Raw genomic sequence first — 15,322 nt, 5'->3', positions numbered from 1 at the left:
CCTCTGATTGGCTCAGCGCTGAGCCAATCAGGGGCAAGCCTGAGTCACACCCCCTTCACACCCACTGCAGGACGGCCGCGGGGATCTCCGGTTGCCAGGAGCAGGTAAGTACATACATTTTTTTTATTTTTTCACTTTTCAGGATGCATTGCAGGGAAGGGGGTTATATATTTAACCCCTTCCCGACAATTCATCCTACACTCGCCCGCAGCGCTTGCATTCAATGGAGCCGGCTGTATTGCCGGCTCCATTGAATGCAATGCGCTGGACAGCTCCGGCCCGTTTCTAATGAAACGCGGCTAGGAGCAGATTTTCGGGCGATTTTTCGGCGCCGGTCACACAATTTGCGCATGCGCATCCGTCATGCGATGCGCAAATCGCGTGAAAAAACGCCCGTGTGACTAAGGCCTTATACTGTATATGTATCATAATTACAGAAATAAGAATCATATGACTTCAAATTTTAACTAAGCAAATATTCTGTATATTTTCAAAATTGCTTTTAATAAAAACTAATGATGGAAAAAAAAAAGATCAGTCTTGTCCTATCTTTTGCCAAGATACGCTGGAAGCTCCCATAGCCATCAATGGAAACTGAATAAAAGGGAGGGTGAGGGCGTTCACCTGCATCCAATGATGGGAAAAGAATACAGCTCTCTCTATTTAACCATTAGCAGTCATTTAGAGGATTTTTGCTGAGTGATAGATCTCTGCGCTGCAGCGTAGTTTTTTTTGCCATCACGTAGTAGCCAGCCATGTGATTGGACGAAAATACGCTAATTAAGATCAAGGCTTGATCGTGGTTATTCTTCTTTCATGCGATTTTATGGTGCGCACGGGTAAACGTGAAAGCGCATACGGTCGTGTGAAAGAGAATTAAACTGTAATTATTCCTTGTTGTTGGTCAGATTATTTAAGTATTACAGATGTGAATAACAATATATCTGCTAGGCTTTTGTTGCCATTTTAGGAATCAGTCATTAGTGGCAGCTGTTTTATACTTAAAAGTGTTGTATCACATTTTTACTCGTCATCACTGGAGGCCAATATTTTCCTTTAAACCTGACCTTTACCCAGATGGCCAATATTGCCTCTGGCAAAAGCTATCTTACTTCCTGTTTGGCCCTACTTAAGCTTAATGGGAAGCATACTCCCTTGCTTGACTGTTGTGACTAAACTTTCTTAGCTTCATTTCAATCTCTTCCCTCAGAAGACACTTTCCTAGACTGATTACCCACTTCCTAACGATGAACTTGCAAGATCCTTCTCTGGAGACCCTTTCCAAATATCTTTACTATACTCAGAAGTAGGAAACCCAGTAGTTGGCCCCTGACCAGTGATAAACATGTACCCTATCCTGAGGATACGGAAGAACTTTCCATTTTGGCAATACTGCTTGAAACATCTGACACTACATACCTGTGAGCCATAACCCACTCCATTGCTGTAATGAATCCATGAGAAACAATTACAAAGATAGAAGACATATCAGTCAGTGGTGGCCAACCTCGAATCAGCAATGAGAAGCTTTCCATGCTTTAAACTTCCTTGCTAATGCAGTAGTCTCTCATTCCACATTTGGCGATGGAACCCGATGGGCACTTGCGATATCCCTAAACAAAGGAACTTGTTGAATATAGATGATTATCAGGATAGTAAAATTATAATCACCTAAATATATGGCAGTACTATTTAGCCTTCAAGCAGATAAGATATTTAGGTGCACTAGTTTTTGTGATATTGCTTTCTATTCAGTAGATTGATGAGGGTATTTTTCACATCCTTGTTCCTCACACTATATATAAAAGGGTTTAACATTGGAGTTACTGCTGTATAAAGAATAGGCAATACCTTGTCTGTTTCATTAGAGTAATGACAATATTTTTTTGACTGGCGTCGTAGATACATAAACATAAGTGTCCCATAGTAGAGGGAGACGACAGTGAGGTGAGAGGCACACGTGGAGAAGGATTTCTGCCTCCCTTGTGATGAAGTAATCCTCAGAATACTGAAGATAATATGGACATATGATATTAGAGTCAAGAAGAAAGCACACAGAACAATAATTGCTGCAGTGATGTATAGAGATACATCATTAACAAAGGTATCTCCACAAGACATTCGAATAAAAGCAGGTACCTCACAAAAGTAGTTGTTGATGTTCAGACAATTGCAGAATGAGAGCTGGAATGTGAGAGATACCTGCAAAAAAGAGTCAATCAATCCAGCACTCAATGATCCCACAGCTAAGTAAAAACACAAGGTCTTATTCATTATGGTGTTATAATGCAAAGGTCTACAAATAGCGGCAAATCTATCATAGGCCATGACGGCAAGTAATAAGCATTCTGTTGCACCCAAAGTTAAGGAGACATACATCTGTATTGCACAACCCAAAAAGGAAATACTTTTGTCTTTTGATAAGGTGTTTCCTAGGAGGACAGGAACAACAGAGGAGGAGAAGCAGATGTCAATGATGGCGAGGTTGGTCAAAAAAATATACATAGGGCTGTGTAGAGCTGGATTGATCCTCACAACGGTGATCAGCAGAAGGTTTCCTGATATGGTCATTAAATACATTATCAAAAATATGAGAAAGAAAATAACTTTTAGCTGAGGGTCATTAGACAACCCAAGTAAGATGAACCTAGGTGAAATAGTTAGGTTTAGTTGTTCCATAACATTCAGTTGGTTTCAATATTTAGTTTGAAATAATTTTAATTTCAAAACTGTTTCTGAAAATGAAGGAGTTGATCATGTAAAGATAGTCAGAAAAAATATACATCCTAAAATATAAATATATTAAAAAAAAAGAAGAAAACAATAGACCATGCAAACCTAAATTGTTGCCATATCTGCCCTGTAATCAGAGACTATACAAATGATATATGAAATTGTCCAAAATTAAATGAGGAACATATTATTGCACTTTATTTCAGTAAATGAAATATAAATGTTAAAGAAACAACTTTTTTTTAACTTTTTGTACACATTACCCCTAATAAAATAGAAAATGAGAAAAATAATCTGTGGAATAAAAGTATAAAAAATAGCCCTATGTTTCATAAAGAAAAGCAGCAAAAATAATGTGCCAAAGAAAAAAAATAGTGCCATAAAGCTGTACATGTATGATGCTTCATACGAACTATAGTACATATAGCCAGTGCTGTACATGTATGTCACTTTTCACTAAGGGGTTATTTATTTATTAATTTACAACATATATATATATATATATATATATATATATATATATATATATATATATATATATATATATATATATATATATGTAGCACAGCACTGTACAAAGATTATTTGAACTTACATTAGTGTATGACCTCATAATGACTAGAAGTATAAAGTTGTTTGTAGGAGAGAACATACAAACTCCATTCAGATGTTGCCTTTGGTTGGATTTAAATCGAGGACTGTAAAGCAACAGTGCTAACCAAGCCAGTGTGCTGTACTTAATTTTTCATTACATTTTGTGGTTATGGTAAATGTTAATATATGGGTAATAATCAGCAAGTCTGAAAACTGAAAGTAAAATATGAAAATCTATATTGTTATAATAAACAATAATAATAAGAAAAATTGTTCTATAAATTCTATTTACAAGCTATTGTACAGAGCGATCTATATGGGTAGGGCAACATCTTGGCCTCCTTCTAAAACGTGAATGATGTGGAGACCTTCTTATAAATTTTATGCCTCTTTTTAATTAATCCCCTTTGTAAAAATTTTAATCCCCCAACTCATTTCTCCAATGTGTTTTGATACCTTGGTGATAAATCATTACCTATTCTCTGTTGGTCTAATTTGTAACTAAACATTTTATATGTGATTTATTTAACATACTAGCTGATATACCCGGCCTCCCCCAAGTTAATTTAATACAGGTGTTTACGTGTTGTTTGCGCAGAAAAGTTTATGAAGTCAAGGTTTATTTAGAGTAACTGAGGAATAAAATATGTATACACACGCAGGAGTGTTAGATTTTACTCAGGATGCATGTATAGATGTCTCTCTGCAGAATGTGCTTTCCCTCCTGTGGTGGAAGTCCAGTATTCCTATATTTTGGATCGGTGGGCCTTGGCAGTAGACAGTTATCAATTTAACATTCTGTATACATATTTTGCTTTCTGTCTTGCTACAAATATAGTTCATGGCAGTTGTGCAATAGGTACTTCCGCTCATATGAAAGTATCTGTTTTATAATTCTGCTGACATGGAAACTTCTGTACTCAAAACGCTGACAAGATAATATATAGTATAAACACGTTACATTTTCCATCTGTTTCGCAATTTTGGAGGACAGTAACCCAGACATGGACAACCGCAGAAATTACCCAAGCAATTTTACTGGAAACGTATGCAAATAACATGGGAGGTTTGTGCAATTTATAGTTCATGATGTAACATCCAATCATATCGAAGGAACCCCACGTGGCTCCAAGACAACCCACTCATTTCATCCACCACCTGATGGCCAATCACAGATGACCGGAGGATGGAAGAATTTCAAGATGCTTATCCAATAATTAAACAATACGTTGTATCTATGTAATCTTTGACCTGCCCAGATGGGCGGATTTGTTAAACTCTTAAAATAGGCTACACGCCGATCATTAAAGTTAGAATTGAGGAAGCTATGCATGCTGAACCTCGTGTCAGTGTGAAAAACTTCTTATGCGCATTATCAATTCAGAATTAATATGGAAGGGTGTAAACATTCCAAATTGAGTAAGCCGTGATTCCGCAAAGGAATTCTACGACAGTGGCACCCCAGATGGGACTGTGATCGATAGGCTCCGAAGAAATCGGACACAAGGCATGGACATAGACAACCTTGGACTTAGCGGGCCCACCAAATACACGGTAGGATAAATTAATTATCTATACCTGTGTGGCTAACTCCGGGCTTGCCTATGTGCCGTGCCAGGCCGATAGATTTGGAGCCGCACGACGACAGGTACTTCTTTAAGTCTCGATCACATGATAAGAACCTGTCATATGATAAAACGGAATGTTTGCATGCCTGTTGTTTTGAGAGTACTGGTCGAGTGGCGAGGTCAGTAGCTGCCTTAAGGGGGGGGTTGACCCTGCGCAGGTGTCCCGATTACTCGGTCCAGGTTTGGTTACAAAACCTAAGAGTAAGGGACCTGTGAGGGTAGTTTGACGGAAAGGCTGTCCTGCTCTGGCCAGGTTTGGTTACAAAACCTAAGAGTAAGGAAGCCGTCAAACGTCTGGGCAGGTATCGCTACTTCGGTAAAGTCTGGTAAAAGGCTTCCGAAGAAAGAGAACTGACAGACCGGATCCCGAGGGGCAGTAAGACTAAAGCCAGCCGTACTGGTGCTCTGTCTATTTGTGTGTGTCCACAAATATTTGTTTATCGTTTGAATGTCCACGAGTAGATCCCTCCGTCTGAGGGTAGATTGATAAACTGTGTAGCGACAGAAATGCTAGAGACTCTAGGGCGGGGCATACTGTGTCCGGCGTCTGAGGAGACTTCTATAATCATGAATCTGGCAGCCATGATTGAAATTGAAAGGCACCGAGGTTAATTCTTACACCCTCCAGAAAAGTGTGGAAGGGGTGGAGAGTCAAGTTATCATTGATTAATCAAGCAATCTTTCTGTGTGTCCTACCTATATAAAGTTAGTGTGCTTGTTTGTTGTGTAGAGCTAATCCTGCTGAGTTGTTATATAGGAATAGTTTGTTTGTTGGTCATATAGAATTGTCGTAGAATTCCTTTGCGGAATCACGGCTTACTCAATTTGGAATGTTTACACCCTTCCATATTAATTCTGAATTGATAATGCGCATAAGAAGTTTTTCACACTGACACGAGGTTCAGCATGCATAGCTTCCTCAATTCTAACTTTAATGATCGGCGTGTAGCCTATTTTAAGAGTTTAACAAATCCGCCCATCTGGGCAGGTCAAAGATTACATAGATACAACGTATTGTTTAATTATTGGATAAGCATCTTGAAATTCTTCCATCCTCCGGTCATCTGTGATTGGCCATCAGGTGGTGGATGAAATGAGTGGGTTGTCTTGGAGCCACGTGGGGTTCCTTCGATATGATTGGATGTTACATCATGAACTATAAATTGCACAAACCTCCCATGTTATTTGCATACGTTTCCAGTAAAATTGCTTGGGTAATTTCTGCGGTTGTCCATGTCTGGGTTACTGTCCTCCAAAATTGCGAAACAGATGGAAAATGTAACGTGTTTATACTATATATTATCTTGTCAGCGTTTTGAGTACAGAAGTTTCCATGTCAGCAGAATTATAAAACAGATACTTTCATATGAGCGGAAGTACCTATTGCACAACTGCCATGAACTATATTTGTAGCAAGACAGAAAGCAAAATATGTATACAGAATGTTAAATTGATAACTGTCTACTGCCAAGGCCCACCGATCCAAAATATAGGAATACTGGACTTCCACCACAGAATTAGTATCAGTCCTGCTAAACTGTAAGAAGGGAGTGTTAGCAATGAGAATGCATTGGCTGGGTTATAGCCAAGATAATGCACCGTACACAGCGGCGCGCTGTGGGTTTGGACTTTATAGGTTAGGTTGCATTATTGGATCCCTTCTAGTAAAAGACAGACTACTAAACTGTGTTGCCTTTGAATTGTTAAACGTTAATAATAGCATAGAAGTATAGGCTTATGCCCGTAAGTGTGTTTGGAGAAAGAAAAAAAAAAGGCTACTAACTTCATTTAAAAAGAGGAAGTGGAACTCTTAATAGAAGCGGAGCAATTCTTGTGCTGTAACATTTGTTAGTTATTTAACTAATATTGGATGGTAAAACTACTAGTATGTCTTGTTATGTAACCTAATCTTTGTCATACGCCCGTCATAAATGTAAAAAGTTATATGCCACTCACATCCTGAGGGGGCTCTTAAGAATACAGACTGTGTAGCCCACCATGCCCACATGTTTGCCAAGTCCCCCCGTCCCCCGTCCCAAACAGCGTACATGTTAGCAGCCCCCAATTCAATTGTAACCACATACAATGTTAGGTGGTCACCGCTGTGACAGTAGTTACAACATAATATATGTGATTTATGCATTAGACGTTAGAATTTCCCTAAGAGACTTAAAAAGAGGAAGTGAAGGTGGGCTGCAATGGCGTCTGTATTAATACACAAAGACACCATTTTAGTGAATAGAGAGAATTGCAGTACATTACCAATCAGATGGAGATGCCCGGCATCTAAGACTGCATCTGCCCAGTCGCCGGAAGTCTGGGACAACAACTGTCTACTGTTGTAGAAGAAAAAATTAGCCGTTCTCCCTGTCGCTGGGCTGTCACATAAGCGAGAGACTTAAAAAGAGGAAGTTACTTGCCCTGTAGTCCCAGCACAAACCTCCCAGACAATATAAAAATAAATAAGTAAACTACAGGGAGTAAGAGAGACGGTAGAGAAGCCAAGGAATAGGAAACAAGCAGGTAACGATAAGGCCAGGTATCCACAGGAGGAACGGGGCAGATTGACCCGTAATTTGTAAAATGTAAATTGTGTGGTGCATAAGACTTTATCTTTATTGAGTTGTGATGTGTACCCAAGGACTGCCAAACATTGAATGAGAGAATAAGGAAGTAAGTGATTAGCCACACTCAGAGGGGTGGAGCTTGATGATGCAAGAACACGTCTCTTATCCAAGGAGGGGGTAAGAATCATAGATAGCCAGAAGAAAAAGTTTTTTGTTTTTTCCTCCTGTCTCAAACTCAGCTTTCCACGGTTCCTGACAAATTATGGGACACCCACAAGACAGACATAGGAAAATTGAATGTATCGACCATGATAATATATACGAGACCCAGATACACACCCCTTGGTCAAACAGTATCCCCCTAGTTAAAAAAAAAAAAAAAAAAAAAAGGGGTGAAGGGTCAGCCACACATGTTAGGTGCTGTGTGCTGATGCTTTGGAAAAACTGCCAACCGGCCACAATTTCACTGTTAATTTCTCTTGCAGAAGGCTGTAAGGCCTCCAAAGACTAACCAAGTTCTGCAGGCCATACCTGTACATACACCCGTTGCCAAATTCCGCACCTTTCTGGGCCTTGTTTCATACTGCCGGCCATATGACAGTATTGACACAAAAGCACGGAGGACAACCACAGCCATGAGGGTGGATCCAGTGACTTGAGGAGCTCCCTCATCTGCTTTTGCGGTGGCAGCAGTACAGGCAATGGTTGACAAATCTTCTAAGATGGTATTGGACTACCCCCTAGTGGTCCACACCCCAAATGACACCCAGAACATACTCATGCAAGTGAAACCCAAGCACTTATCTCTGGCCTATTAGATCCGGCTACAATGTGCCCTTTCCATGCCTCCCCCAATATTTCTTCCCAATGTTGTAATACCTTGAATCCGGCCACTCTTCTTTTAATCAGGTATTCAGGTTCAAACGGGGGAGGGGAGGCATAGGTGATTTGAGTATGGCAGATCAGCTATTTTTTAAATAGCATTATTGTAGTGATGTACACACTGTTAATGATGCATATTTTGAGTTTTCTTTTGTAGATGGTATCAGGGTGAGGATTGATGATTCCGAACCAGATATGCAGAGGTCACACAACAAGATGTCCTAAACGCAGAAGCTCTGCCTCCGCATGTCTCAGGGCAAGAAGCGGAACCGGAGGCCCTCACTGAGGCGTGTGGAGTGGTAGAAGGTAAGTCGGCAACTTTTTACACTGACTCCTGGAATGCATTTGGCATAGCTCATGATTATGGCCCAATATGGAAGGCCAGACAGCTTGTTATCTCAGTAGGACAGCCAATTAAGAATGGTGCAGCGGTGCAGAGTCTCATGGAAACCCTACTACTACTACCTGGCAATGGAGAATTCACACCGATTTCTACAATGGAGAAGCGAGAGATGACACCCTCGCCGACAACACAGCAAAGGCAGCGGCCCTCAAGCCGTGGAAGAAAGAAGAATAGATACTGACAGCATGAGTCAGTGACAAAGACTTTGGACTTTGATAAAGACTTTGGACTTTGATAAAGACTTTGGACTTTGATAAAAACTTTGGACTTTGATATGTCAAGGACTTTACAGTTACAAGTCAACGACTAAGGAAAGCAGATGGGCTAAAAGACGGGAGCGACAGAACAGGACGGCGTATGGCGAACAATCAACAGAACTTGCCTACAGAGGTCCCTGTTCCCCCATGATGGCCCAACTGGTACCCAGAATCAAAAGCAGCGATGACGGCGACACTGAACAAGAATGGGTGACACCTGGGTTCTCTGTAGCTGCTGCATCATTTGTCCAGTTAGCATGATCTTTGCCATATGCGAGTCCGGACAGAAGTAAGGTGGCCATATAACACTTGCCTTGACCACTCTACCCATTTCAGAGATTGCCAATTTGACCACATTCAGCTCACACCTGTTGGGGAGTATGAACATGTGCTTGTTGTTGCTCGAGTCTTTTTCAGGTTGGAGGCCCACCCGGATACTAAGGTAAATGAGCAGATAACCACACAGAAATTCATGAATGAGGTAATCTGCAGATATGGGGTACCAGAAGTAATTGAGTCGAACAAAGGTACACACTTCACAGGTGAAATAATGCAACACATCATGTCTGTTTTGGGTATATTTCAGGCTTTTCACACACCCTACCATCCACGGAGTAGGGGGAAAGTAGATACGAAAGGCAATAGAGAAAATGGGTAAATTTTGAATTGAGTGTCTTTCATTAGTTTTTCTTTTTCTTAGGAGGATACATGCCACAGTAGCTGAATTTGGGGAATGATTTTCCTGTTAATTTTGTCATAGGCCTCTCCAAGGAATTGTTAGTAATGCATTCTGCAGTCTCTGCTTTTCCCCAGGTCCTACAGATGAGTGTCACAATCTAAAACCAGGTGACAGGGTCTATGTGAAAAAGTTTAAGAGAGAAACCCTGTTTGAATGTCCCTACCAGATGTTGTTCACCACCCCAACTGCAGTCAAGCTCGAAGGAAAGCCCACTTGGATCCACACTTCGCACTGAAAAAACTAATGATCCTGCATATCCTTTATATGCTATAATGTGGTACAATTCCTCTAACACACACCTTTGACTACTGTACACTAGCCCCCTGTTTCAGAACAAATTAATACAATCAAATGTGCAATATGTAGACTACACTGAGGGTGAGAATCCAACACCGCATCGTGCTAAGAGAGACATTGACGCTCCAGGTGGTAACTTTGATCCACATGTACACATAGATGTAATAGGAGTGCCAAGGGGGGTGCCAGATTAATTTAATTCTAGAGATCAGGTTAAAGCAGGTTTTGAGTCCTCATTTGCTTTTGTCACTGTTAATAATAATGTAGATTGGATGAATTATATCTCGTACAATCAGCAGAGGTTTGTAAACTACACCAGATATGCTTTGCAAGGGTTAGCTAACCAGTTAGGGCCCACTGCATCCATGGCATTCCAAAATAGAGTGGCCGTGGATATGATTTTCGCAGAAAGAGGTGGGGTATGTAATTTCCTGTACGTGTATTCTCCCTTTAATGTGACCAATGTTTCCCTTGTTTGAAAAAGATGAAGAGCCAGTTCCTATAATGCCAACCAGGTACGTTACCAGAAGAATGGAGAAATGTACCAGTACTGCGCCTGCCTCAGTCTCATAAGATGGACTGTCAGTGGACTTCCCATTTGCCTAGGGAAAGTGCAGAAGACCTTAGGTTCCGGCGAGGGCACACCCTGTGGGGTGTTAACTCGTACAGATAGAGGGTATGGATGCCCGGAAATAAGCCCAGGGAATCCATGGCCTCCTTCTGAGGTGAGGTAGGGATCCCTCCCCTTTTAGGAGTAGGGACTTACGGGCAGTGGGAAAACCCTGACGCGAGGGTGAGGCGACCTGGACGTGTTCACCATTAGGACTATCTCCAGGAGGGACAATGGTGTGGGTGAAGATTAGGGAGTCCCACGCCGTGCGTACCTGTGCACACTACTAGTATGTACTTCTAGTACAACACATTAGAGTGAGAAGAGAGGCTCCTGGTGATAGTTTTGATCTACACGTATACATTGACATCATAGGATAGCCAAGGGGGGTACCTGACAAGTTTTAAAAATTAGAGACCAAGTTAAAACTAGATTCGAGTCCATTTTCCCGATCATTAGGGTAAATAAATGTTGACTGGATTAATTATGTTTATTACAATTAACAGCGGTTTATAAATTATACTAGAGACGCCTTATAGGGACTAGTCGACCAATAGAACCTACCTCGACTACGACTTTTCAAAATAGAATGGCACTAGGTACGATTTTAGCCAAAAAAGGGAGTGTCTGTAAGATGATAGGGGAGACTTGTACCTACATTCCAGACAAAACGTGACCCACAGGTAAAAACGCAGTTGCCATTAAGAAGCTGACCGCACTAACTAAAAAGAGCTAACCTTAGTCTGTTTTCCTCAGTTAGGTACCTAACAGGAGAAGGGAAAAATATAGAAAAATAAGCTTTGAAACATTGTGTATTTAGAACACTGTGATAGGTTTTCGCTAAGATTTTGCTTTATTTTATCTGCAGTGCACTCTGCTTATGTCCACGCAACATACCGGTGTTACAACGCCCCTGGTCCTGTTACCTTGCCGCCTCTGGAAAAGGGAAGTGGGAATAATCAGCTTGTAGCTCTTTCCTTCCAGACTAATATATATGATAATGCACGTACTAATAAGACAGGGGTTCAGTCATGTTGATCAGTTATTAGATAGTCCTGATTTTGCACTCTTGTTGATGAACCAAGGTAACGTCAAGAAGGCGGGGTCCTATACAAGTTATGCAGTGTTTACCTGAAATAGTGAAAGTCGCACCTCTCCTAACCTGATTATACTTGTCACCTTTATAGTCATCCTAATTTCTGTTTGTCGTTGCATACAGTGTATTCCGACCCTGATGACTGCCTGGTCCACCTGTCCCACTACGACGTCCAACAAAAAGCCCACTGTCAGCGCAACCGTCGTCATCATGGATCCAGAATGTGATGATGTCGAACCATCCTATACCCCCATGACAGCAATAGCTCCAGTGTACAACACAATGCGAGTCTAGGGTCAGCGGTGGGGGATTGGGGTGGGACGGAGCAGGGCGAGTTTAGTGAAACAGATAGTTTCAAGGGGGGTCTGTGGTGGAAGTCCAGTATTCCTATATTTTGGATCGGTGGGCCTTGGCAGTAGACAGTTATCAATTTAACATTCTGTATACATATTTTGCTTTCTGTCTTGCTACAAATATAGTTCATGGCAGTTGTGCAATAGGTACTTCCGCTCATATGAAAGTATCTGTTTTATAATTCTGCTGACATGGAAACTTCTGTACCCAAAACGCTGACAAGATAATATATAGTATAAATACGTTACATTTTCCATCTGTTTCGCAATTTTGGAGGACAGTAACCCAGACATGGACAACCGCAGAAATTACCCAAGCAATTTTACTGGAAACGTATGCAAATAACATGGGAGGTTTGTGCAATTTATAGTTCATGATGTAACATCCAATCATATCGAAGGAACCCCACGTGGCTCCAAGACAACCCACTCATTTCATCCACCACCTGATGGCCAATCACAGATGACCGGAGGATGGAAGAATTGCAAGATGCTTATCCAATAATTAAACAATACGTTGTTTCTATGTAATCTTTGACCTGCCCAGATGGGCGGATTTGTTAAACTCTTAAAATAGGCTACACGCCGATCATTAAAGTTAGAATTGAGGAAGCTATGCATGCTGAACCTCGTGTCAGTGTGAAAAACTTCTTATGCGCATTATCAATTCAGAATTAATATGGAAGGGTGTAAACATTCCAAATTGAGTAAGCCGTGATTCCGCAAAGGAATTCTACGACACTCCCACTCTCCTCATTTAGGAACTAAAGAATGCTCCTACCAAATTTAATGCTTGTATGACACCGAGAAGTTACGTTACATAGGGGTGCACTTACTTTTGCACTTGGCATTGAATAATCGAGTTGTGACCCCTTTACCTTTCCTATTTAGGACCTAAAGAATGATCATGCCAAAATTCATATTTGCACGACTTCTGGAAGTTAGAGAATCAGATTAGGTACATTACACAGGAGTGCTAATAATTTTGCACTTAGCAGTGAATTTTCGAGTTGTAACCCCTTAATTTTCCTAATTAGGACATTAATGCTCCTGCCAAATTTCATGTTTGTGTGACACCTGAAAGTTAGATTACATAGGTTTTTTTTTATTTTTTTTTTATTTTTAATCACAGAGGCAAAAAGTCTAAATTTGAGTCAAATGCCCTTAACGGTTTAGACAAAATTAAAATTTTAGAAATTTTTATTAAATAATTCCTTAAAAGATCAACATACAGGGCACATCGTGAAATCCTCCAGGAAACAAACGGATACTGAGTCCTGGACAAAAAAAAGGACAAAACATACATAACAAACATAAATCTAGAGGGGGGTAATTATATGCTCTAGATTTATGTTTGTTATGTATGTTTGTCATTTTTTGTCCAGGACTCAGTATCCGTTTGTTTCCTGGAGGATTTCATGGTGTGCCCTGTATGTTAATATTTTAAGGAATTATTTAATAAAAATTTATAAAAATTTTGTCTAAACTGTTACATTACATAGGAGTGTCAATATTTTTGCACTTAGCATTGAATAATCAAGTTGTGACCCCTTTACTTTTCCTATTTAGGACCTTAAGAATGTGCCTGCCAAATTTCATGTTTGTACGCCATCGGCAAGTTAGAGAATCAGATTTGGTACATTACACAGGGGAGCCAATACTTTTGCATTTAGCAATGAATTTTCGAATTGTGACCCATTTACTTTTCCTATTTAAGAGCTAAAGAATGCCCCTGCCAAATTTCATGTTTGTACGACATTGGGAAGTTAGAGAATCAGATTTGGTACATTACACACAGGTGCCAATACATTTGCACTTAGCATTGAATTTTTGAGTTGTGACCCCTCAGCTTTTTCTATTTAGGACCTAAAGAATGATTATCCCAAATTTTATGTTTGTATGACATTGGGAAGTTAGAGAATTAGATTTGGTACATTACACAGGGGTGCCAATACTTTTCCACTTAGCATTGAATTTTTGAGTTGTGACCCCTGTGTTTTTCCTATTTAGGACCTAAAGAATGCTCCTACCAAATTTTATGTTTGTACGGCACAGAGAAGTTAGAGAATTAGTGGCGAGTCAGTCAGTCAGTGAGTGAGGGCTTTCACCTTCAGATATATAGATTGAAATGCAAAAAGGATCCATAGGTTAAACAGTGGCAGTTTTATGCAGATTTCTAAGTGCTTTTTATTTTTCAAGCAATAGCCAGGATGGTTGACTGAGAGGGAGGAGTGAGCAAAGGATGGAAGGGAAGGAAAGAAGGATTGAAAGGAGGAAGGAAGAAGAGAAGGCAGGAAAGGAGGAGAAGAAGGAAGAATGGAAGAGAGAGATGAAGAATGGGAGGGTGGGAATGAAGAATGAAGGGAAAATGATGGAGCAAAGGATAGGTAGGAATGATGGAAAAAGTTAGAAAAGATTAATGGAAGGAAGATAGAGTGAAGGGGAAAAGGAAAAAAAGAAGCAAGGAAGAAATGGAGCAAGGAATGGAAAATGGAAGGGATGAAAAGAAGAAGGAAGGAGTGAGGAGGAAGAAGAAAATAAAAAAACAAAAGCAAGGGAGGAACAACAGGCAAGTTGAGGTAAGACCCTGAACCTATGGAGGACCCTAATACCACCTCGGGGCTCCCTGTTTCATGCACACACGGCAGCTTATTCTGAAAAGTTATCTGAAGCTCAGTATGATTTAACATCAGTGTTAGTTTTGCCCCAAGCAAGTGCATTAAAATGCTTCTCTGGGGCTTTAATATTGATGAACTATTGATGAACTATTCATATGACAGACATCAATGTTTCATGGACAGGTGTCCGACCTACATCAAGCTGGTGGATTACCTGAAAGGGCTATAGAATTGTAGCGAGTGCTGCATCCCTTTCAAAATTTATATAAGCACAGCACTGTGCATATGTTTGTGGTGATGTCTAGTACTACAACTAACTTCCAGTTAATTGCGCCGCAGTATCAGCCACAGCCATAAAGGTATGTATGGTGTTGTTCCTACAGAAACAACAAAGGGTTGCAGCACTAGCTAGGAGTGCTGGGTGTTGGAGCCTGGCTGATTAATATTGATGTCCTATTTTTAGAATAGGTTATTAGCATTTGAAGTGCTTTTTAAAATCAGTGCAATCTACAATTCAGTGAAATGGTCATTGCATATTATTAATT

The 15,322-nt window shown here is 40.4% G+C and overlaps 1 protein-coding gene across 1 annotated transcript; it reads right to left on the bottom strand.

Annotated features, from left to right (window-relative positions):
* Positions 1 to 1,725: 1,725 nt before the first annotated feature.
* LOC136571937 (olfactory receptor 5AR1-like) lies at positions 1,726 to 2,679 on the bottom strand. The gene has a single exon (XM_066572556.1). It carries the CDS (start codon positions 2,677 to 2,679, stop codon positions 1,726 to 1,728), a length of 954 nt encoding a protein of 317 aa, XP_066428653.1.
* Between the last annotated feature and the right edge of the window lie 12,643 nt (positions 2,680 to 15,322).

This window comes from Eleutherodactylus coqui, chromosome 6 (genome assembly GCF_035609145.1).
Source record: "Eleutherodactylus coqui strain aEleCoq1 chromosome 6, aEleCoq1.hap1, whole genome shotgun sequence".
Taxonomy (NCBI): Eukaryota; Metazoa; Chordata; class Amphibia; order Anura; family Eleutherodactylidae; genus Eleutherodactylus; species Eleutherodactylus coqui.
The sequence above is the reverse complement of the archived record's forward strand: the minus strand, read 5'-3'. Positions and strand labels throughout refer to the sequence as shown.

Bases quoted from the DNA above. Each gene is read 5' to 3' on its own strand.
- LOC136571937 (XM_066572556.1), bottom strand. From the start codon at position 2,679: ATGGAACAACTAAACCTAACTATTTCACCTAGGTTCATCTTACTTGGG.